The following is a 21,749-nucleotide window of genomic DNA, read 5'->3' on the forward strand; positions in this document are numbered from 1 at the left end:
CGCCTAGAGCCGCCAGTGTTGTGAGGTGCTCCTTCCTTGAGGACTGAGCCTAGGCTGTTTGTGGTGACCTAAAAGGACCCTGGAGTGAGGCCAGGACGTGTAATTTCTGTGACCAACTAGTTACCTATTCAGAAAACTTGCTAGGACCCGTCCAAGTACAGTAGCATTCTGTCATTGGAATAAGAGAATATAGAAATACATCTCCTTAAAAAGTGTTTCTTTGTGCTTAAGGAGATGTAGTCAAAGACTTCAAATTCACGGATTCCCATTATCTTCTCAGAGCAATTACAAAGAAAGTATACTTCTGCTGAATATAATTTTGTAAACGTTAGCAAGGAATGCCTTTGTATTTTAATAGGCTTTTAATGATGGAATTATTAATAGTCAGCATTTGCTGGTCCTTTGCCCTTTGCTTAATACTAGTATGTTACTTTTTTTGTTCAGTCAGTGCTATGATAACATCCAGTTATCTTCTGACATTGGTAACCTCTTATTTTATGGGTGAACTAGGAATTAGAATCACCAGAGGGAAAACTGATCTGCAAAGCTGGAATGATGGTTCTCCCATCGTCCTGTTCATGCACACTTTTAACCATTTGGTTTTATCACAGCTTTAACACTAGAAGATGCTCTGTAATAATTGAAATTATGACATACCTTCGATGATGGTAGACTCCTCTGCTCTTTCTCAGGTCTCAGCCAGCACTGCCCCTGCTGTGCAGCATTGATTGTTGATAGCAACAGTGGGCTCTAGGGAATGGCCACCAAGAACTGTGGGCAGGGGGTTGCAAATAAGCTGTGTTTCTATGGATAGCCCTCTGGGGACCCAGGACTTGCCCAGTGCTAATTACTGTATGCCACAGCCTAATTGGTAAGGGCACAAATGTTTTCAGCAAACATTAGTTGAGCCATCCATCCTCCTCCTCAGCTTTCATGCTACTGCTAGAACATGGCATGTAGATTGCCAGCAGGAATGAAAAGCAGCAGCATGGTCTTTTTTTCACAATCTCCTCCACCTTCTTCAGTTCCCTCCCTCCCCTCTTCTTGTCTACCGCAGTTAATGCTGTCACTGCTTACCCAGTCTCTCAAACGAGAATTTGAGAATCTGGAATTATCTGTATGCGTCCCACTCCATACTTCCTATGTCTGATAAGTTACTAAACCCTGTTTGTTCTACTTCTAAAATTGTTTTTCAAATTGTGCTGTTTTTTGGCCCTGATATATAGCTCTTGTCAAACCCAGTTTATTTCTGTTTTGGACTATTTCAACAATCCTCTTAACTAAAATTTTTTGTCTCTATAATCTCTGTCCTGTTTCTATTCCTTTCCCATGAAGTTATCTTAGAAAAAAATTGCTCTCTTGATTAATAACCCGTGCATTTTGTTTTGTTTTTAATTGTTCTTCAGTTTGCTTTTTTCTTAAACTCTACACCGTGTTCTGGAAAATTTTCATTGTGGCTGATTTAAATCTGTCTTTTTAATGCTGCTAAGTATGGGTATATAAAATGTATATGTTATAGTTTATTTAACTGTTTCTCTATCAGTAGATGTTTATGTTTGTTTATATTTTTTTTCTTTTGCTGTCACAAAGTGTATGTCCTTGAATATGCACATAGATACAAACAGGTAGATACCAAAAATTGGAATTACTGAGTCAAAATGAATGTACATTTAAAATGTTAATGCTGCTGCTGCTGCTAAGTCACTTCAGTCGTGTCCGACTCTGTGCAACCCCAAGGATGGCAGCCCACCAGGATCCCCCGTCCCTGGGATTCTCCAGGCAAGAACACTGGAGTGGGTTGCCATTTCCTTCTCCAATGCATGAAAGTGAAAAGTGAAAGTGAAGCTGCTCAGTCGTGTCCGACTCTAAGCGACCCCATGGACTGTTGCCTATCAGGCTCCTCCCATGGGATTTTCCAGGCAAGAGTACTGGAGTGGGTTGCCATTGCATTCTCCGTAAAATGTTAATAGATACTGACAAATCACTTACAAAAGTACCTGTCAATTTATGCTTCCAATCTGTGCTTTTTTTTTTTTTTTAAAAGATCATTTTAAATCTGGACCTAGTGTTCTCTTCCTAGCCTCAGTTCGCTTGTAACTTGATGTGTTCCCTCATTTACCTGGTCTCTGTCAGCCACTGTCCCAGCCTTTGTTCGGTACAGCCTGTCTGCCAGGCGCCATGCTGGGTGCTGAGGATGAATTCTGGAGAAGACAGAGTCCAGTCTCTGCCCTCATCTTGTGTGTGCTCTTACTGCACAGGGCTTTTTGCCATTCCCAGGCTCCCTGATGCACTTGCCGCTATTATTCTCTCTTCTGGGTATGAGTATTTGTTTTTTCTGCCTAGAGACTTTTATTTGGTCATTCTATAGATTTTATCCTCTTGTCTTGTCTTCCCCATCTTCCCACAGGTAGAGAGAGGTAGGGCTTCCTTAGTGATCTCTCTCTTAGCATCCTTTTTATAGTGTTTATCCTGAATAGTTCTGATTACTCATTTATTTATGCGTGTGCCCATGTGTGTCTGCGTGTGTATGTATGGGCCTCTCTCATTAGATTCTAAGCTCAGTAAGGGCAAGAACCTGCACTGTTGACCTTGATGTTCCCCCAGCTTAATGTCTTAAACACTGGAGAAGCTTCATAAATGTTGAGGAAGGGAATGAATGGCAAACTAAAGATGAACTTATTTTGTCTGGGGCACTCGGGGGGCTTGTGAATATGGCTGGGATCTGGTCAGTCTTCAGGTCCCCAACCGTGCAGGGAGATGAAGATCATGAGTCGACTGCACGGCACATTGTCATAAGCTCTGTGTTGAGGCACGAGTGAATTTACTCTCATGAGTTGGGTATTCTGGTGACTTTTCAGAGGAGAGGGTTTTTTGTTTTTCTTGCTAGTGCTAGCTGTTGTGAATGATTCATGCCATAAGATACAGTTCCTTGCCTTAAGAGTTTTTGTCAAATGGGGCCTTAGAGCAGAGATGGGTGGACTATGGCCTATGGGCCAAACCTTGCCTGCTGCCTGTTTTTGTATAGCCTGTGAGCTAAGAATGATACTTTAATTTTGCAACTGTTTTTATAAAAAAAGTATTTTGTGATTGTGAAATTACATGAAATTCAAGTTTTAGCATCTGGAATTAAATTTTGTTGGAACACGGCTCCCTTCAAGTCTTCACCCTCTGTTTTGTGGCTGCGTTTGCTGTGGCCGCAGAGCTGAGTAGTTGTGACACAGACTGTTTGGCCTGTAGTACCTAAAATATTTAGCCTGTGGCCTTTTACAGAAACAGTCTCCTGCCTTTTGGGTTGTGTTGTTGTTGCTCAGTTGCCCAGTCGTGTCTGACTCCTTGCAACCCCATGGACTGCAGCATGTCAGGCCTTCCTGTCCTTCACCATCTCCTGGAGTTTGCCCAGGTTCATGTTCATTGGTGATGCCATCCGGCCATCTCATCCTCTGATGTCCTCTTCTTCTGCCCTCAATCTTTCCCAGCATTGGGGATTTTTCCAGTGAATTGTCTGTTTGCCTTTTGGGTTAAAGAATGGGAAAGATTCAAATAAAGAAGAGAAGAAGAGAAAGACATATTGAGAGGATTAGTTTGAGTTAAGATAATGGGATAGGTACTTCCCTGGTGGTCCAGTGGTTAAGAATCCACTTCCTATGCAGGGAATATGGGTTTGATCCCTGGTCAGGGAACTAAGATACCACGTGCCGTGGGGCAATTAAGACCACGTGCCACAACTGGAGAAAGCCTGTGCCCCTGCAGCGACCCAGTGCAGCCAACAAAGAAGACAGTAGGACAGTAAATCCTGCAGTCTTCTAGAAGTTTTAGACTGAAATGATGACCCAGCTTAACCTTTTATTTTACAGACAGAGGATCAAAAACTTTGTCAAAGTCCACGTGTCTGTTAAGGGGCAGTGTCCGCTGCAGTTCCTGGAGCAGAAGCTTTGCGGACTTTAGAGGATGATAAGATTACTGCTGGGGTAGGGCCACATCATGAATAGCCTTGCCCTTGAAAACATAAGGTTGAAAAACAAACTAAGAACAGACTTCCTTTCTCTCTCTGAAAGTAATATTTTTTTTCTTTTGTATTTCTAGAAGGCCTTTGAGCCCTACTTTGAGATTTTGGAAGTATATTCCACAAAGGCCAAGAACTACGTGAATGGGCACTGTACCAAGTACGAGCCCTGGCAGCTGATTGTGTGGAGTGTCGTGTGGACTCTGCTGATAGTCTGGGTGTATGAGTTTGTCTTCCAGCCAGAGAGTAAGTATACTGCCCCCCTCTGTAAAGGTACAGTGGAGTGAACACCAGCTTTGGAACTCGGGGCTAATGGATTGGGCTAACCTGTTGCCTGGTTGGTTTGGTTCTGATTTTTTAAATCTATTTAGATAGAAAGGGCATTGCCTTCTGACTGGTAACGTTTTAATAGGACTCTTGTGTGACTGTAACTGTTCATGTTGATTTTTCTGGATTTGCAATTTACATTAAAACCCCTGAGACATTAGTCATCATAAGGATCCAGAGTGTGGCTCAAACCCTCTTCACTTTTACTTTCTTGCCTAGAACATAATTGTGTCACCCAGAGTTCTCCAAGCATGGATTTATTGCTTTCATTGTAGGCTTTTTTTTCAATAAAGATTATGTGAAATTAGAACAGCACCCATGCAGCGACCATGGGAATGTCTGCTGTGTGTCAGGCACTGCCATGCTCTAGAGATACCTCTGCTGCTGCTAAGTCACTTCAGTCGTGTCCGACTCTGTGTGAGCCCATAGGCGACAGCCCACCAGGCTCCCCCGTCCCTGGGATTCTCCAGGCAAGAACACTGGCGTGGGTTGCCATTTCCTTCTCCAATGCATGAAAGTGAAAAGTGAAAGGGAAGTCGCTCAGTCGTGTCTGACTCTAGCGACTCCATGGACTGCAGCCTACCAGGCTCCTCCATCCATGGGATTTTCCAGGCAAGAGTACTGGAGTGGGGTGCCATTGCCTTCTCCGAGAGCTATCTCTACAGTACAAGTAATACAGGGTCCCTGTCCTCTTGGAATTGAACCTCTGCTGTCAGGAGACAGTACCCTTTGAGCTTCCTGTGCAGGGACTCCGGCAGCCAGACTGATGGGAAGAGAAGGCCACTCCTCAGGGAGTGTGGAAACTGAGAAGTTTGTAGTGATCAGTTTGTCCATCTTCATCTTCCTAAGACCCTGCTCATGTTCCCTGCACCCCCACCCCACCCCCTACCACCTGGTTGTGTGTTAGCTCCTTATGAATTCTTCCCCTGTGGGCTGGGTTGGGTAAGTCAGCAGTAGGAGAGGTGATGGGTGTTCTGTACTCGCCCCTGCACCCCTTCCTCACCCACAGTAGGGTATCTGAGTTAGAAACATTGATGAGACTTCCTTATCATTTCCCATCTGTTTAAAATTTCCATTAACTGTTTGCTTCCCTGATAACATCTATTTGAAGAGGCTCTTCAACTGATATTTTTTTCTGCTTTTTTTCTTCTTCCCCTAGGAAAGTCAGCTTAGAGGCCAGATTCTGTTTTATCCCTTTACCATGATGACTAGCCAGCCATCCGGTAACACTGTGCCACACTGCCAAGTTATAGCAGAGTTAGCATTGCACTTAATTAAAGTAGAGGTGAAATGTCCTCAGTCTCTGCTCCTAGTGCTTGCAAGACTTTCTCATAAATTCATGACGGATTAGACAGACTAACCCTTGTGCTTCATCTGCTCCATGGTTTGGAAACAGACGCAACCCTTGTCCTTCTGCTCAGGCTTATTCCTTTCCTGGGAAGCATTTGATTCAGTGCCGCCCACCATTCTGTCTGATTCCAGAGGGTTCTAAGGAGTAGCAGTTCTTGCTTTTTTTATTGTGATGAAATATATAGAACATAAAATGTATCATTTTACCCATTTTTAAGTGGAAAGTTGTGACATTAAGAACACTTACATTGTTAGGGAGCCATCACCACCACCTTTCTCATAATTTTAGGCTCTGTGCCCTTGAAACTTGAACTTCCACTACTTTCTCTCCTCAGCTCCTGGCATTCACCGTTCTGTGTGCTTTTCCTTTTAAAGTGGTGCATTTGTAAATCTGAACTACAGATTTACTTACTCACTATCATAAGCATGTCTTCCTGTTAGAGAAACTATCTATTTACTTGGTCTTGGTCAGAGACCTTGGTCAGACCGGAGTCAAGGTCAGAGACCTTGGTCAGACCGGAGTCAAGGTCAGAGACCTTGAGGTTTATATTTCTTCAATATGCTGGGTATTAGCTTTAGGTATTTACTTGTATTTTCCATTGTGCAGCCCACAGTGCCCGTGTCCAGTTTGTTTAACCCATAGTAGCAGCTCTGAGGTCCTGGTACTTACCTACCTGCCTTTAGTGTTCAGAAACGAATGTGCCAGCTCTGAGCACGCCATGAGAAAACTAATACTAGCAGTGTGTTAATGGTGTGTGCCATCTAAATCTTCGTGAACTCCAAGCCATTGCATGGTTTTTAGTAACATTTTTTCTAACTATAAAAGCAGTACATTTTCATTGTATAAAATCAGGCAATATGATATACCATAAGAATAAAATTGAAATCTTGTTACCTAGAGATAGCCACTGTTTATGTATCTGTATGTCTGTCTATGGCTTCCCAGGTGGCTCAGTGGTAAAGAATCTGCTTGCCAATACAGAAGACACAGGAGATGCAGGTTCCATCCCTGGGTTGGGAAGATCTTCTGGAGTAGGAAATGGCAACCTACTCCAGTATTCTTGCCTAGAAAATTCCACAGACAGAAAAGCCTGCAGGCTACAGTCCATGGGGTTGCAAATAGTTGGACATGACTGAGCAACTGATCATGCATGCACCCATCTCTTTCTGTATCTGAATTATACAAAATTAATTTTGTAGGTTGAAAATGGCTGAATATTGGCAATTTCATATTGCTTGAATACACAACACACTTTTTATTTTATAACTTCCAACTTGAACTTTAGACACGAATAGAAATGTCTTCCCTCCAGAGATCAGGAAATTTTGATAGAATTGCTAATTTTTTTAGCACCTTGCTCACGTAGAAGTGTTCTGTGTATTAGTGAGCATCAAGTTCCTTTTGGTGTATTGCCCTAGAGGAGTCTAAAGTCTGACTAGTGATAAATTTTGCTGATCTTCAAATTCTGGGTACCCTTCTGAGGGAGAGAGGGTAATTGTGGAACACAGCATGGACACAGGTAGATAAGAACTAGACGCGGCAGGAGGGTAGGGCAGGGTTGGCAGTCTTCTAAGGCGTGATCTCCTTTTTACTTCTCTGTGGTTATCAGCTCACATCCTTCCTCATTGATGTTGGTTTTACCTGTGGGATTGTCTGTAGTTTATCAATAGACATCAGAGTTCTGTGGTTGGAGGAGGTTTCATGGCAAGCCATGAAACCTTGGCAAGCCATGGCTTGCCTTGGGCAGTGCCCTTAAGCCTGTTAGCCTGTTTCCTCGCAGTGAAATGGGCATACTCATACTGCTTTACCCAGTCAGAGAGTGCTGTTGTGAGGCTTGAGTGGCATCACTGGTGTGAAAGGAGCCAAGCGTTGTTCTTACACTGGCATTTCCTATTTTATTACCTTAAAACATGCTCGCTACTTTTCTTTCTGGACCTCTGGGGGTTTTTACTGTTCTAAAGAATTAACTCTTATTGCAGTGTAGTTGCTTTGCACTGTTGTGTTACTTGCTGCTGTGCAGCAGAGTGAATCAGCTGTCCGTATGCATGTCTGTCTGATTTCCTCTCCATTTGGGTCACACAGAGCACTGTGCTGGAGCTCCCTGAGCTGCACAGTCGGTCTCACTAGTTACCTATTCTGTGCACAGTGGTGTACCTTCTGTTAGTCCCACTCTCCCAATTCTTGGCTTTTACTTTGGAGATACTCTTTTTAGGTCTTGACCACATGGTCTTTTCATTCTTAATTTCTCTGTGTCTGATCTGTATTCTGTTCTTTTTACTCTGTACCATGTTATCTCACAGATTTCACAAAATTATGTGTTCTCCTCCTCCCAGTCACATGAATGTACTTTCAGACACCTGATTCAGCTTGCTGATTTTTAGACTTCTTTCTACCTCATTAATTAATTGCTTCATCCATTAAAATAGGGGGTAGTTCTGAATCTTTACAGCTTTAACACTGTTAGAAATAATCAAACAACAAGCAGCTGAACCATCTAACACTAAATGCTGCTCGTTTGATGGATTGTTGTGGTGACATTTAAAAATACACTTTGGAAGAATTTTTAATAATGTAGAAATGCTGTAAATGAGAAGAGAATACAATATTCTGTGTACCGTTAAGATTTCAGGACTGAAACGAAATACTCTAAAATTTAAGCAAAAAGTAACTGGTTTCAGCCCTTTGTCTTAGTCAGCCTGTGTCTTAGATACCTGCTTTTGACCCAGACATTTATAGAGTGTCAACCTCAGTGCTAGGCACTTAGGGATGCACCCTAGGCAAACACTGGTAGTAAAGATGCATAGCATCATTTAATAAATACCCGTAGGTGGTGCAGACACCTTCTTTGGTTGTTGAAAGCTACTTTTGGGCAAGGAAATTGGAATGCCCAGATCTCCTAGGAAAGCAGCACAGTTCATTCAGTTCATGCCTTGTATCCTTGCAGAAAGCATAGGTCTAGATTCCTTTGAAACTCATTTGAGATAACTGAAAATTCTGTTGTGCATGTGAAGCAGTATAGAGTCCTAGGAGTCTAGGACTAGAAACACAGAGACTTCATTTAAATCCTTGCCCCATCACTGATATGATCCTCGGCCTTGAGCAAGTTATTAATGCTTTGATCCTCAGCTGCCCTTGGACAGTAGGCAGTGCCTTCTATGCCAGCCTCAAAATCTTGCTGTTGGAGTCAGTTGAGATACACTGAACGTGAATTCATTAAAAGGCATGACTGTGTGTTTAGATGCCATGTATTTATAATAATTGTAATTTACAGGATCAGGATTTCAGATTTGTCCTATGCCCAACAGAATGAAGTCTGATTGGTATCCATGATATCTGAAAGCCTTTCTAGGTCCAGAAAATGTTGGGATATGTGTTGAATGAGAGACTAGAGCACAGATTCTGAGAAGATGCATGGGTTGGTCATTTATTTTGAGGCAGGGGAGAGAAGTGTTGGGTGCCTGGCAACTTGGGAAAGTAAGGAACTCTGCGGTATGCTTGGCCCAGCAGTTGTGTTTCTGGGAACTTATCCTGCAGATATGCTCTCATGCAGTACAGCATGTGTTACAAGGCTAAGCCATTTCAGCGTGGTTTGTAACAGCAGACATCAGAAACAACCTAAGTTTCCATCAGGAAAGGGCAGGTTAAATAAACTAAGGTACGTCCATCTAATGGAATACTCTACAGTTGTAAGATTGCATTAGGGAGCACTGGTCTTTAAAAGACTGCTGCTGAGTAGAACAGGTCTCGTGCAGCGCTGGAATATGCTACCCTTTGTGTAAAAGAGACAAGACAAGAACAAGTCTTCACTCTTGCTTGTATATGCATACAGAAACTCTGGAAGGGTATCTAGAAACTAGTAGTAGTCATACTAACCTGGGGGTAGGATGAAGGTCTGGGGGATAGATGAGAGTGTGTGTATTTTTTTGAACCATGTTATATTACTTGTTCAAAAATTAAAAGTTTTTTTGTTTTAAGAAACTTACCTTTGTAATCTGAAGGCAAGTGTGATTACAGAGGACATGCTGAATATTCAATAGTTCATACATTATGACTATCAGGTCATAATCCATGGGAATTTCAATAGAACCATTTGTTTGTTTTAGGTTTATGGTCAAGGTTTAAGAAGAGATGTTTTAAGCTTATCCGGAAGATGCCTATCATTGGTCGTCAGGTAAGCACAGTCATTTCACTTTTCCCTACTGCTTCCCTCCCCCATGATCATCACACCTCTTTCTATTTACTAAAACTAGGAGTTCAAGGGGAATTGGGTGCGTTTTGTCCCCCATCTCCAAGAAACATTTGACCACATCTGGAGACATTTTTGGATATCAGAAGAGGATGTGGGTGCTCTGGGCATTGAGCAGACGGGGGCGAGGGATGCTGCTAAACATCCTCCAGTGCGCAGGGCAGGCCACGCAGCGGAGACCCATCAGACTCACAACGCCAGAAGTGCCGCAAGTGAGAAGCGTGACGACACTCTTTCTCCACCATATTTGACCAGAGGAGAAAGGAGATGTCTGTTCAGGAAAAATTTGAAATTAGACAACCTGACAGAAGTGACAGGAAGCTTTGGAACAATATTTGGTGGTGGTGGTTTAGGCGCTGAGTCGTGTCCAGCTTTTGCGACCCCATGGACTGTAGCCTGCCAGGCTCCTCTGTCCATGGGGATTCTCTAGGCAAGAATGCCGGAGTGGGTTGCCAGTTCCTTCTCCAGGGGATCTTCCCGACCCAGGAATCCATCCCTGGTCTCTTGCATTGCAGGCATATTCTTTACCAACTAAGCTACGAGGGAAGCGGAGCAATATTTGGCTGAGCTGAATTTAGATACTTAGCAGGGATTGAGTGCTTACATGGTTCAGGGTTGGCAGGCTTTCTCTGTAACAGGCTGGATATGAAGCGTTTTAGGCGTGGCAGGCCACGCCACATCTGTCAGCTTTTCAGCTCTGTCCCTGTGGAGGGAAAGCAGCAGTAGAACAATGCGTGGAGGAGTGGGCCTGTGTTGCAGCAAGAATCTCTTCATAGCCACAGTCCACACTCGGCCTGTAGTTTGATTAGGCCTGTAGTTTGCTGATCCCAGGTTCAGAAATTTAGAGAGCAGAGCTGTTCTCTTGCTCTTTGTTCATATCTGTAGTCTAGTCTATTCCCTTCACTGGCTCCTCTCTGACCTCACCCATGCTCAGGATGAGACAGTCGCCTCTGCCTTCCCACGGGTTCTTTATCATAGATGAAGACAAACAGGGCAGGCCCCTCTGCGAGCTCTAACGAAGGCACACGACCCTCGATGGCTTCATCTCCCCTGCCTCCCACCTTCCCCCTCAGCTTTCCTGCAAGCTTTCTTTCTTTTTTGGCTTTCAGTTCCTTTCCCCCTTTCCTGGCCAAATCAGAAAAGACGGCAGTTACTTCCAGCCTTTGACTGATGTTCATTCAGACCACTGTGTGAACTCTCCCAGAACTTTGTATTTTTAGGTTCATTTCCTGTGGGGAAGTGGAAGTAATAACGGCTGGAGAAGGAGAGAAATGAGGGCTTTTATTTGACCCTTAATCATATTAAGCCCTAAAATCAATCTGCTATAGTCCTTAGAGAACAAAGAGCAGGGGAGAAGAAGGATACAGAGGACAGGCTGATTACAAGGGAGAAGAGTGTTTCCCCTTATCATTTCCTGTATTTTTCCCCTGCCCTTATTCCTTACACTTTGCTCCTTCCATTTCTAATTTTGATACAAATGAATGCTGGGGTTTCAGAACCCATTAAATTTATATGATAACAGCATTGGAAGATACTATTTAATTGTGTTACTCAGTAAATACAACAGCATTGGAAGGTACTTAGAAAATGTATAATCACCTTTCAACTTTCAGATGCAGATTTTGAGGTGCAGAGACAAAAGTTACTTGTTTTGAGCGAGTGTGTGTGTCCCTCCTCATTCATTGAGCATCTGCTCAGTGTAGGTACCATTCTGGGTGCTGGGGACATAGTGTAGGACCACTTGGGAGGCCATGCCCTTCCCACATGGAATCTACATTTCAGTACTAAGGAAAGACAGAAAATGAATAAGGAAGCAAATACATACGAATTTCCCTTTAAGATAAATGCTGTGAAGAAATTAAAATGCAGTGGAGCTTCTGAGGCAAGAATTGATGAGGTGATTTGAGGAAGTGCTTGCTGTGCTTTCTCATACGCCTCTCATGGTCATTTTTGTCTGTTTTATTACAGTAGCATCATCTGTGTATGGAAGCCCAGCTTTCATAGTTCTGGTTACATTTATGCAGCACAGTTCTTTATTTAAATCTAAAAAATATCTTCATGTCCATCACATGCTGCTCTGGCATTGTCCAGGAGTGTGCCCTGGTCTTCCTGCCAGTGCCTGCCTGATAGACTGTTACAGACATGTTCTAAAGGAGGGGCTTTCCCTGTGGTTTTATTGAGGGCCACATCTAAGACCGTCTTGGATTCTAATCATCCACTGCTAGAGATGAGACAACCTAAATGCTTGGGATGAGACATCAAACTTTAGCAGACATAGGGCTGAAACCATGTCACTGTAACACACACAAGTCGTAATATGTGTAGCCACTCTTCCCTAAATCTGCAAACCAAGAGTCTCTCATTACCACTGACAGCCTCTGCTGTATTCTTCCTATCTGCTCTGTTCCTCCCCTCCCCTCTTACCCTAGCACTCTTCATTACCTTGATTTTCTGACTGTGATGCTTACAGATAAGCTTCAGGACAGGACTTAGCCCTGCCCCACCTAAGCTGTGTACTGCCTGAGTTTGTTTTGTTCACTGTATATCACTGCTGTGTAGTTCAACAAATGTTTACCAAGTGAAGGAATGAAAGAACATGTCTGATGAGGATGGAAACGAAATAACCATAGTTGATAAATTATGTGGCAGAAGGACCACTCTCCTGGCACTGGAGAGTGGGGCAGTGCGAGCTGCCAACCTGAGGAGACAGGTGGCAGCCTCCCTGGCTCTTCCCGGCACGTCTGTCTTACTCTTCTGTGTGGGGATTCTTGTCAGGCCTCCAGTTTCTGGTGGTTCTGGGCGTGCCTGGTGAAGGAGCCCATCACTTGCTCGAGTATCGGAATCTGTTTTACTGCTGCTTGGCCTGCTCTCTGGCTACTGTTCATGGTTCTTCCTTGGTTTCTTCGGTGCACATATTGTAGCTGCTGTCAAGGCACGAACAAGGTCTGACTCTTGCCCACAGAGAAGTGCTGACTTCAGCAAATAGCAAACCAAGCAAAGCATTGGTGATAGCAACGTGACAAAGGAAAGGGACGGGGTAGGGTGGGGAACCGAGGTTACCTTTGACCTTTAGAGAGAAAGTTGATTTTTCAGACTTTAAGAGACTGTTGCCCAGGTGAGATAACAATGAAGGGGTCAAAATGTCAACGTACCTCTTTAAGAAAAAGTACCGTCCTTGTTCTTGAGCACTTGTGCAGTGCCCAGCATCAAGTGGTTGGTTGGTGATGTAACTGATTCTTCACTTTCAGTACTGTATTCTCCTGTCTCCTTGTTAACTTTATCTTCCTTACCTTTGGAGATCCAAGATAAGTTGAACAAGACCAAGGAAGATATTAGCAAGAACATGTCATTCCTGAAAGTGGACCAAGATTACGTGAAAGCCCTGCCCTCTCAAGGTCTGAGCCCGGCTGCAGTTCTAGAGAAGCTCAAAGAATACAGCTCTAAGGGTACGCTTCTCAGCAGATGCATGCTCCCTACTTCCTTACTGTGGCTGGTCACTCACTCATCATTGGATGTTTATAGAGGTTAAGTAGAGTTCATCCCTGGTGCTTCTGTGCTCAGGAGGGCCCACCTCCTGTCTCAAAGGCTGAATTTCATCTTTTAAAAATTGTATTTAGATTCATTCTTCACCTATAAAGCAAGCAGATCTCAGAGAAGATGGAACTTGGTTCCATTTTCTTTTCTAAGCCTGAATAAAATAGATTTGTTTTTTGGAAAGACAAAATATGTGATAAGACTGAAATAGAGATTCATTTTAGAAATTATGGAATCTGTATAGAGGCACAGAAGAAATAAGAAGTCAGTATAATTTCATCCTCAAAAGACAAACACAGATGATATATCTCTCTCTCTCTCTCTCTCTCTCTCAAAATGTTAATGGTGTTTTGTGTAATAAGCCCACACATGTACATGTATGCATGTAGGAAGGATAAATGCACTTAGCAGCCTAGTGTTAAGAGTACAGCCCATGGACTCAGGCTTGACTCACATCTGGTTTGGCCACTTAACAAGATGGCCTCAGGTGAGTTACTTCACTTCTCCATGCCTCTGTATCTGTCTCTCTACAATGAGGATAGTAATTGTAGTACTTATCTGAAAGGATAATTGTAGAGATTACATGCAATCATACATATAAGCATGTAATACCTGGCTTATAATAGGTACTCAATAAATTTCGATAAATGTTAACTATTATTAATGCAAACATGTTTGTTACAAACTTAGGATTATATTACAAATAAATTAAACATAGGCATTTTCATTTGGCATAATTTTAGATTTATAGAAAGTCTGCAAAGCTAATACAGAGATTTCCCACAAACCTCTCACTCAGCTTCTCCTGATGTTAACATCTAAAATAAGCTTGGTACATTTGTCAAAACTAAAAAAAAAATTAACATTGGTACAGTGCTGTTACCTAAGCCACAGATTCAATTCCTGTTTCACCAGGGTTTCTATAATGTCCTTTCTCCTGTTCTAGGATACAGGGTACCATATTGTATTTTAAAAGTTCTAATTGACATGTGTTGAATTTTTGATGATATTTTTGATCAGATGATACAAAACTAGATACAGTCCAGGAATTATACAGGATATAAAACAGGGATTAGCATTCTGAGACCTGTAGATTAAAGATGTCTACAATTATGAGTGCTGGGTTGGCTGCCTCCTGTCTCCCTCCCTTCCATTTCTAAGTTGCTGTCCATTGCCATTACTCTGCAGCTCCAGTAAAAGAACAGGAAATGAAAGCACACACCCTACTTTTGAAATGCAGGTGACCTCTGGTCTGAAGACGTGCCTGTCACTACCCAGTCCCTCTGAGGACAAAGTCAGCTTGACCACAAGCCAGAGCTGCTGGTCACGTGAGAACGAGGGTTTGTCTGGATAGTCACTGCTCAGTCTCTGCTCTCACTGGAGCTGCAGACCTTGGCTTTGTCAGAACCATGGCAGCAGTTTTCAGTTTGAGTGCTTCTATAATTCTCACTACTCACTTTCAGTAGGGCACAGGCATGTTGTCTTAAAGGACCCGAGACCCCCACGTGAACGCCTTTGTTGGTATTGTGGAGTGTCTCTGGGGGAGCACCTCAGAGAAAAGTGGAAGGTCGGACCTCACATCCCGGTCAGGAACCTTTCCTCTGGTCCTTCTCCTGGTGTTGGCTGTGCTGCTGACGCTGAGTGCTGCGGCACATGTTGCTGGAAGCAGGTGGCTAACTCTGTATGGGTTTCCAGGCTTGTCTGAGGACGATGCTGATGGCTCACATCTCACCATGGTTTGTCCAGTCAGAGATTCAGTTCCCTGACTCCAGCTCTGGTGATACTGTGCTGAAATTTTGCACTTTGCCTTACTCTTTCTGCTAACTGTGCCCATAGCAGTTTCCACACTTCCTTTGACTGGCTAGAAAGGGAGAGAAGGTGGAAGCCACTGCAGAAAAAGGTCAAGTGGAGCCATACAGAGAACTGAAAACGAGTGTAGATAGAAGAAGTGGTTCTGCTGTTAGAGGCCAGCTGGGGATGACGACGTCACTGGCGGACGCTCTATTGCACCTGGGTGCTGTTGCTGCCTTTTTCACACTGTTGTTGATGGTAGTGGTTGGCCTTTCATCTTTATTTTGCTGTGACACTCTTTACTGAAGCTCTTTTTCTTGATTTAATGTAAGGACGCCTTGGAGGTTCTGCTCCAACTCTTGTACGCAGAGGAGTTTCTCCCTGTTTCTTCTTTAGAATCTGTCTCCCCAGAGGCTCCTGCTTACTGACCCAGTGGTCTGCCCTTTCTCTGCAGATGTCCTGTGGCAAGAGGGGAAAGCCTCCGGAGCAGTGTATAGTGGGGAGAAGGAGCTCACCGACCTCCTCGTGAAGGTGAGCAAGTGCCCAGTCCTTGAAAGGAGTGTGCGGCTCTGCTGGTTTAGATGGTCACATCTTTTTCTCTTTATTCTTGTAATTAAAAAAAAAAAAATACTTAAGGAAAGTGTGTTGTTAAAACTAAAGAGGTTCAGTGTCTCTTACCCAACAGACAAAAATGCATAACATTGTCCAAGACATTTTCAGTCTGTAAAAAAGTAAGATGTTATTTATGTCTCCAGGCTTAATAGACACCTTGTGTAGAAAGCAGATTGCTAGGGAAGGTAGTCCATCATTTGCGATTATTAATGATAAGGTATATTTTGTTGGATCAGAAGAGATAAGGGATGGAAACTTGGTCATGATTTCCTGAGTCTCAAATCACAGAATCTGAGAATGAGCAGTGGTCTCAGTTATAATTCATATAATTCTCATATTTTTTGGTTGACTTTAGAATTGCTTTAGCTTCTTCCATTTCTAATCAGATTTATTTTTTAAATCTCACTTTGTCATACAAAATTGGCATTGGACTGTTGCTTTCTAAGGTCTTTGTGTTTGATTATTAGAACTATGAAACTGTGCACAGCTTACTACACACTACATGTTTTGCTCAGCTGTATTTTGACATAATACCCTGACCTTACTTCTGTGCTTAACAATCTTTCAGTGAGTCCCATTGTCTACAGGACAAATCCTAAGCTGCTTATGCAACCAAAAATGCCAGTCCCTTCGTGAACCAGATTTTCCCACATGAACACTAACCCCTGCCTTTTCTGTTTACTGAGTACCTTGCTCCTTTGTTGTTTTCCTTTCCCTCGTTCTTGCTACCTGTTCTTAATGATGAATTCCTATTCACGGCTCAAGGTTCCACTCAACAGACACCACCAGACCACTCAGAATGTTCGCTACTCCCTCTTTGAGGCCCCTTACCTTCATGTACATACACAGATCTGCTATCACACCGAAAATAGTTGTGCCACACATTCTACTAAGTGCTTCGCGTGTGTTTGCTTCACGTGTGTCTTATCTTACTTACGGCTAGAACTCCATCAGCTGTGTACTGGGATTATCCTCTTTAACATATGGGGAAACAGCCTCAGTGAGGTTATTTACCTAAGATTACACAGCTAGAAGTGACAGATAAAGCTAAGATTTCAAACTCGGTCTGTTGGGTATTTTAGTCAGTGCTTTTAACCACATTTATACTTCCTATAATTTTTATGCCTGTCTCCCCCACTACAACACTTCGATCTTCTTTAGACCAGAGGACGTATCCTACCGTTTTCCCAGTTCCTGTTGTATCTAACGTGGTTTGCCTGATTCTTTCTCCTGTATGACATAAGAGTCTCCACATGTGCTTGCGTTTCTCCGTAGGCTTATGGAGATTTCGCATGGAGTAATCCACTGCATCCAGATATCTTCCCCGGACTCCGGAAGATAGAGGCAGAGATTGTGAGGATGGCTTGTTCCCTATTCAATGGGGGACCAGATTCCTGTGGATGTGTAAGTATACGCAAATGACATTCTATAATATGACTTGTGTTTTTTTTAGCATAAAGTAGAAGGTTATTAAAAACATTATTACACAAGTAATACATGATTATTGCTGGAAGATCCAGTTGAACAGAAATTTTTAAAGATTACTTGCAATTTTGTAATTAGTGTCTTATCAGCATTTTAGTAAATATCGTCTAGATTTTTTTTCTCTTCAGTCTTTTATTTTGAAAATCTTTAAACTTATATTGTCAGGATAGTTCTCCTGTCTCTTCTCTTTTTCTCTCCCTCCCTTTCTTTCTTTCACCCACGTATCTAACCACTTTGTTGTTGTTCAGACGCTCAGTCGTGTCTGACTCTTTGTGACCCCATGGACTGCAGCACGCCAGGCTTCCCTGTCCTTCACCAACTCCCAGAGCTTGCTCAAACTCATGTCCGTTGAGTCGGTGATGCCATCCAACCATCTCATCCCCTATTGTCCCTTTCTCCTCTTGCCCTCAATTTTTCCCAGCATCAGGGTCTTTTCCAATGAGTCAGCTCTTTGCATCAGGTGGCCAAAGTATTGGAGCTTCAGCATCAGTCCTTCCAGTGAATATTCAGGGTTGATTTCCTTTAAGATTGATTGGTTGGATCTCCTTGCTGTATAATTTTGTCAAAGCATCTCACCTTTTTTTGATATACTTGTTTTGCTTGAGCTGGATATTGTTTTGCCATAAATCAAATCTTAGTTGGTTTAGGATTAAAGAAAGAGTCATTGTATTTAAAGATACACATGAGGATTCCTTCTCTCAACTGTTCTTTCTAGTAGATGTTTGTTAGTTTTCCTAAACTGTGATTGATGAACTTCTATTGAGATTTGTTACTACAGACTGGTATTGCCTTCTCTAGAAAAAACTAAATTTCAGCTTATGCATGATAGAGTTAACCCAGGGTACTATAATGGTAACCTCTAGGTGCTGATCCTGTCATACTTCTCTAATCATCATAAAGTCTGCAAATTAAATTATTGAAGGGCCCGTCCCAAGACAAGAACATTTTATAGTTACTTTTTTCTCCCCCAGTAAGCAGCATTGGGTTTTACTTTTCAGTTGGCACCATGAAAAATCAATCTGGTATTCCAGACACTCATTTAAAAAAAAAAAAATTCTAAAACTGTTAAAAACTGACTCATAAGTGGGTTCCCTTATGGCATTTAGATGAATGGGTAACACAGATGCCAGTATTCTTACAGTACCTGGGTATTCTGTGCCATTAGACTCTTTATGAACTTTTAAGAGAGTACAGGTTAAACAACCACAAAACCAATTTGCAGTTTATCTAGTAAAGTGGAAAATATCCATATTTTATGACCCTAAAATTCCACTTCTTGGGATATATTCTAGGAAAGCTAGTACATGTATATATCAGGATAGATGTTATATTCATAGCAACATTGTTCATGATAGTTAAATACTGGAAATAATTCAAATATCTGTCAGTGGTGGGGTTGATAAATTGCAGGAGACTGTGTATGCTTCAATCTGCCATAGCTGTCACTCAGATTGATGCTCAGATTACTCCAGTTTTGCCAGTGAGAGCTTCTTGATTTTGACTCCTGTGTCTTTTTGCATGACTCAAAGTAGTTTTTGAAAGCTTCCTTTCTCCGCACCCCTCCCCCCTTTTTTTGGACAAAAGATTTTTATTTGGTGAAAATATCTTCTACATTTCCTGCTTCAGATCCAAAACCAGCCCTAGTTCATTTATAACCATGTAAAATATTTTCATGGTTCCTAAGAGTAAAATTTATGGAACAAAGACAATTTAACCAGAATAAAACCCAGAGAGACAAATAGAAAGTTAAGAGATATGAAAGAAAGAGTGAGAAAGGCTAACATACCTCTAGTTCATATTTAAAAGCAGTCCCCCAAAATAGATAGCTTGTAAAGGTGTAACTATTAGAACAACTGATATTTTCGATAGCAGCAATGGCTGGGGCAGTTGCTGGTAGAAGAAAGATGGGCTGTGAGTTAAGAAACGTTGGAGCTGGGTGATACACGCAGGTGTGTTACTAATTCCCTCTTTTACTGTGTGTATTCTACTCGTTAGTTCTTCCATTGGGTTTCTAATTTCATTTACTGTGTTTTTCACTCTTGAGAATTCTGGGTTGTTGTTTTTTTTTTTTTTTTTTAATTTGGTTCTTTGTAGTCCCTTTCCTTGGCATATGTTTTGTTTATTTAAATATATAGCACATAATTATTTTATATTCTATGTCTGATAATTCCATGAGCCTTACTTGTTTTGTTTTGTTTCTGTTCTGGTTTTACTTATGTTGCCTTGTATCCTTATCTCTTTGATTTTTTTTTTTTTTCCTATGAGTTAGGATTTTCCTGGAAACTTAACTTTGATGGTTGAAGTTAAGTTCTTTCAGAGATTTGTATTTACTTCTGCCAGTTACTGGGGAATGGCTGGGAAGTACTGCCACATCGGAGCCAGCGTAAGTCCGGTTTCCAGCCCATAGTTTTGTTCTGTGGAAGTAGTCTGAACTCAGATCACACACTCAAATAAAAGCAGTTTCAGCGTACATTCTTGGGAGATCCTTATTTTTCGTTGCCCTGAGTATCTGGGTAATAGCAATTTTTCTTGCTGTCCTCTTCTGTACCAGCAGGGTTTATTTCTCTCACTGCCAAGAGTGTGGGTGAAGTCAGTGTTTTCAGCCATGCCCTCTTAGATGCCTCACCTTGAACAGGCCCCAAGCTTGTTTCCTGTTTATTTGTCAAAGTGAAAGTTTGAAGTCTGATCTAGGAGTTGGCAGTAACCTTCTGAGTTAAAACCAGCTTTGACACTTAGCTTATATGATTCTTGATCATATAATTCTTGATTCAGTGTGTTCCTTTATGTTAGCTCAGTCATGGATGGATGTAAAAATACTTGTTAATGTTTTAGCAGGCTCTTTTAGCTGTTTCATATAGGAGGGTGGCCCAAGATGTATAATGTATATTGCTGGACACAGAAGTTCCATGATTATTTTTTTCTACATGGGAGACCTTTGTATACTTGAAAGCCTCTTTCCCCCAAATTCTCTCTTCACCATGGTTTTCCTAGGATACTCAGAGTTCTAAGAGAATATGATCTCACAGATTTCCACCTGTGCCCAGCCTTCCTCTCAGTGCTTTTTGGCTATGTATGACTAGCACATGGACACAGTTCTCCAGAGCACTGAGTTTTCAGTCTCTGCCTTCTCTGGATTCACTAAATTGACCTCAAACCTTTCCTGTCCTCAGTATAGTGGCTCTTGGCTTCTCAGCAGTGTTTAATATGTTCCTTGCTGTTCCTAATGTATGTAGTAATTCTGCAGTCATGCTTTTTGATACTTTGTGTTTTTTTAGGCCTGCAGCCTCATTCTGTTATTTCAGTGTCCACTCTTTGAGCTCTTGTTTTCTTGAATTCCTGTTCTTATTATATTGTCCTACAGTGAGAAACAGGAGGAATTTCCTTCTGTTCCTTAGGTTGTTACCTTCTGAGTTGGCCTTTATTTTGCAGGCTACCTTCTTTTCTTTTTATGTGTTTGCATAGTTACCATGTCATCTTCTTTCATCTTGGCTTGTGTTTCGGTGACTGTCTCTAGACATTCTGTTTGTTCTGATGCATGGCAGGTCTGGTCTTGTCTGAGAGGGAAGGCTTGGGTAAAGCTTTGTTCTACCTATGTTAGAATATCTCGGCCTCTTCTGCGATTTCATTCAAAGTCACCTACCAGAGTTCACTCTGCCTAACTGGAAGAGAATAATACTCTTTGGGCTTTGATTATTTCTTTAGCTCATCCTATATCCCTGGAGTCTTCACTTTAAAGAGCAAGCCCTGGTGTTCCCTCTCCCTGGGCGGCTTGTTTCTCCTTAGCCGCCATCTCTCTTACCCACTCATCTGACAATAAGGAAACCCCCTCCACTTGCTTCTCTGAAGACTTGGGGAATATTAATGACAAATCTCAGCATTTTGCTGTTTTATCTGGACAATTTCCATATCTTGGAGGAGGGATTAGGAACTGTGTTTGACTCTTTGCCATGATTCAGAAGCTTGTTTTCTCATCACCAGTATTTGAAGTTTATTGTGTTAGATTATCTCCGTGTTTGGTTGTTGTTATTGCAGGGTTTTACTACTTTTTTCCTTCATTCTTTCATGTACCAAGGGAGAGAAAATTGTGAAGTAGTTTCAGTCTTCCATCTTAATACCAAAGTCCAACTCTTGTTTTCTTGCATTGCTACAATTAAACCGTGCCTCTCCAATTAGGACCTTTTTCTAGGGCTGTGTCAGGGGTCAGAAGGACAGATAGAATCTCAGATCCCCAGCCTGTTCAGATACTTAGACTTTTATAAGAGAACTAATTACCTCTGGGATTATGTGAGTTTCTCTGGTTCTCTCCTAAGTCTCTGCCTTTCTGCGTGTCTGTCTCTGTCTCTCTCTGGATGATCTCCTTTTGGTGAGGAAAGTTCAGAGGCAGGAAACAGAAGAGAAAG

The 21,749-nt window shown here is 42.1% G+C and overlaps 1 protein-coding gene across 6 annotated transcripts in view; it reads left to right on the top strand.

Moving 5' to 3' along the window:
• The window catches only part of SGPL1 (sphingosine-1-phosphate lyase 1), a 54,022-nt gene that overhangs the window by 18,214 nt on the left and 14,059 nt on the right, over positions 1 to 21,749 (top strand). For 5 of the 6 annotated variants that reach the window (XM_055535100.1, XM_055535091.1, XM_055535125.1 and 2 more), the window contains exons 3-7: positions 4,084 to 4,249; positions 9,785 to 9,852; positions 13,226 to 13,373; positions 15,707 to 15,783; positions 17,140 to 17,268. In XM_055535100.1, the coding sequence (XP_055391075.1) occupies positions 4,084 to 4,249; positions 9,785 to 9,852; positions 13,226 to 13,373; positions 15,707 to 15,783; positions 17,140 to 17,268 (588 nt within the window). Of the gene's footprint in view, positions 1 to 3,854; positions 3,969 to 4,083; positions 4,250 to 9,784; positions 9,853 to 13,225; positions 13,374 to 15,706; positions 15,784 to 17,139; positions 17,269 to 21,749 lie in introns of all 6 variants that reach the window. The other variant, XM_055535128.1, reaches the window with a different exon arrangement.

The sequence above is a fragment of the Bubalus kerabau genome, chromosome 1 (assembly GCF_029407905.1).
Source record: "Bubalus kerabau isolate K-KA32 ecotype Philippines breed swamp buffalo chromosome 1, PCC_UOA_SB_1v2, whole genome shotgun sequence".
NCBI classification, from domain to species: domain Eukaryota; kingdom Metazoa; phylum Chordata; class Mammalia; order Artiodactyla; family Bovidae; genus Bubalus; species Bubalus kerabau.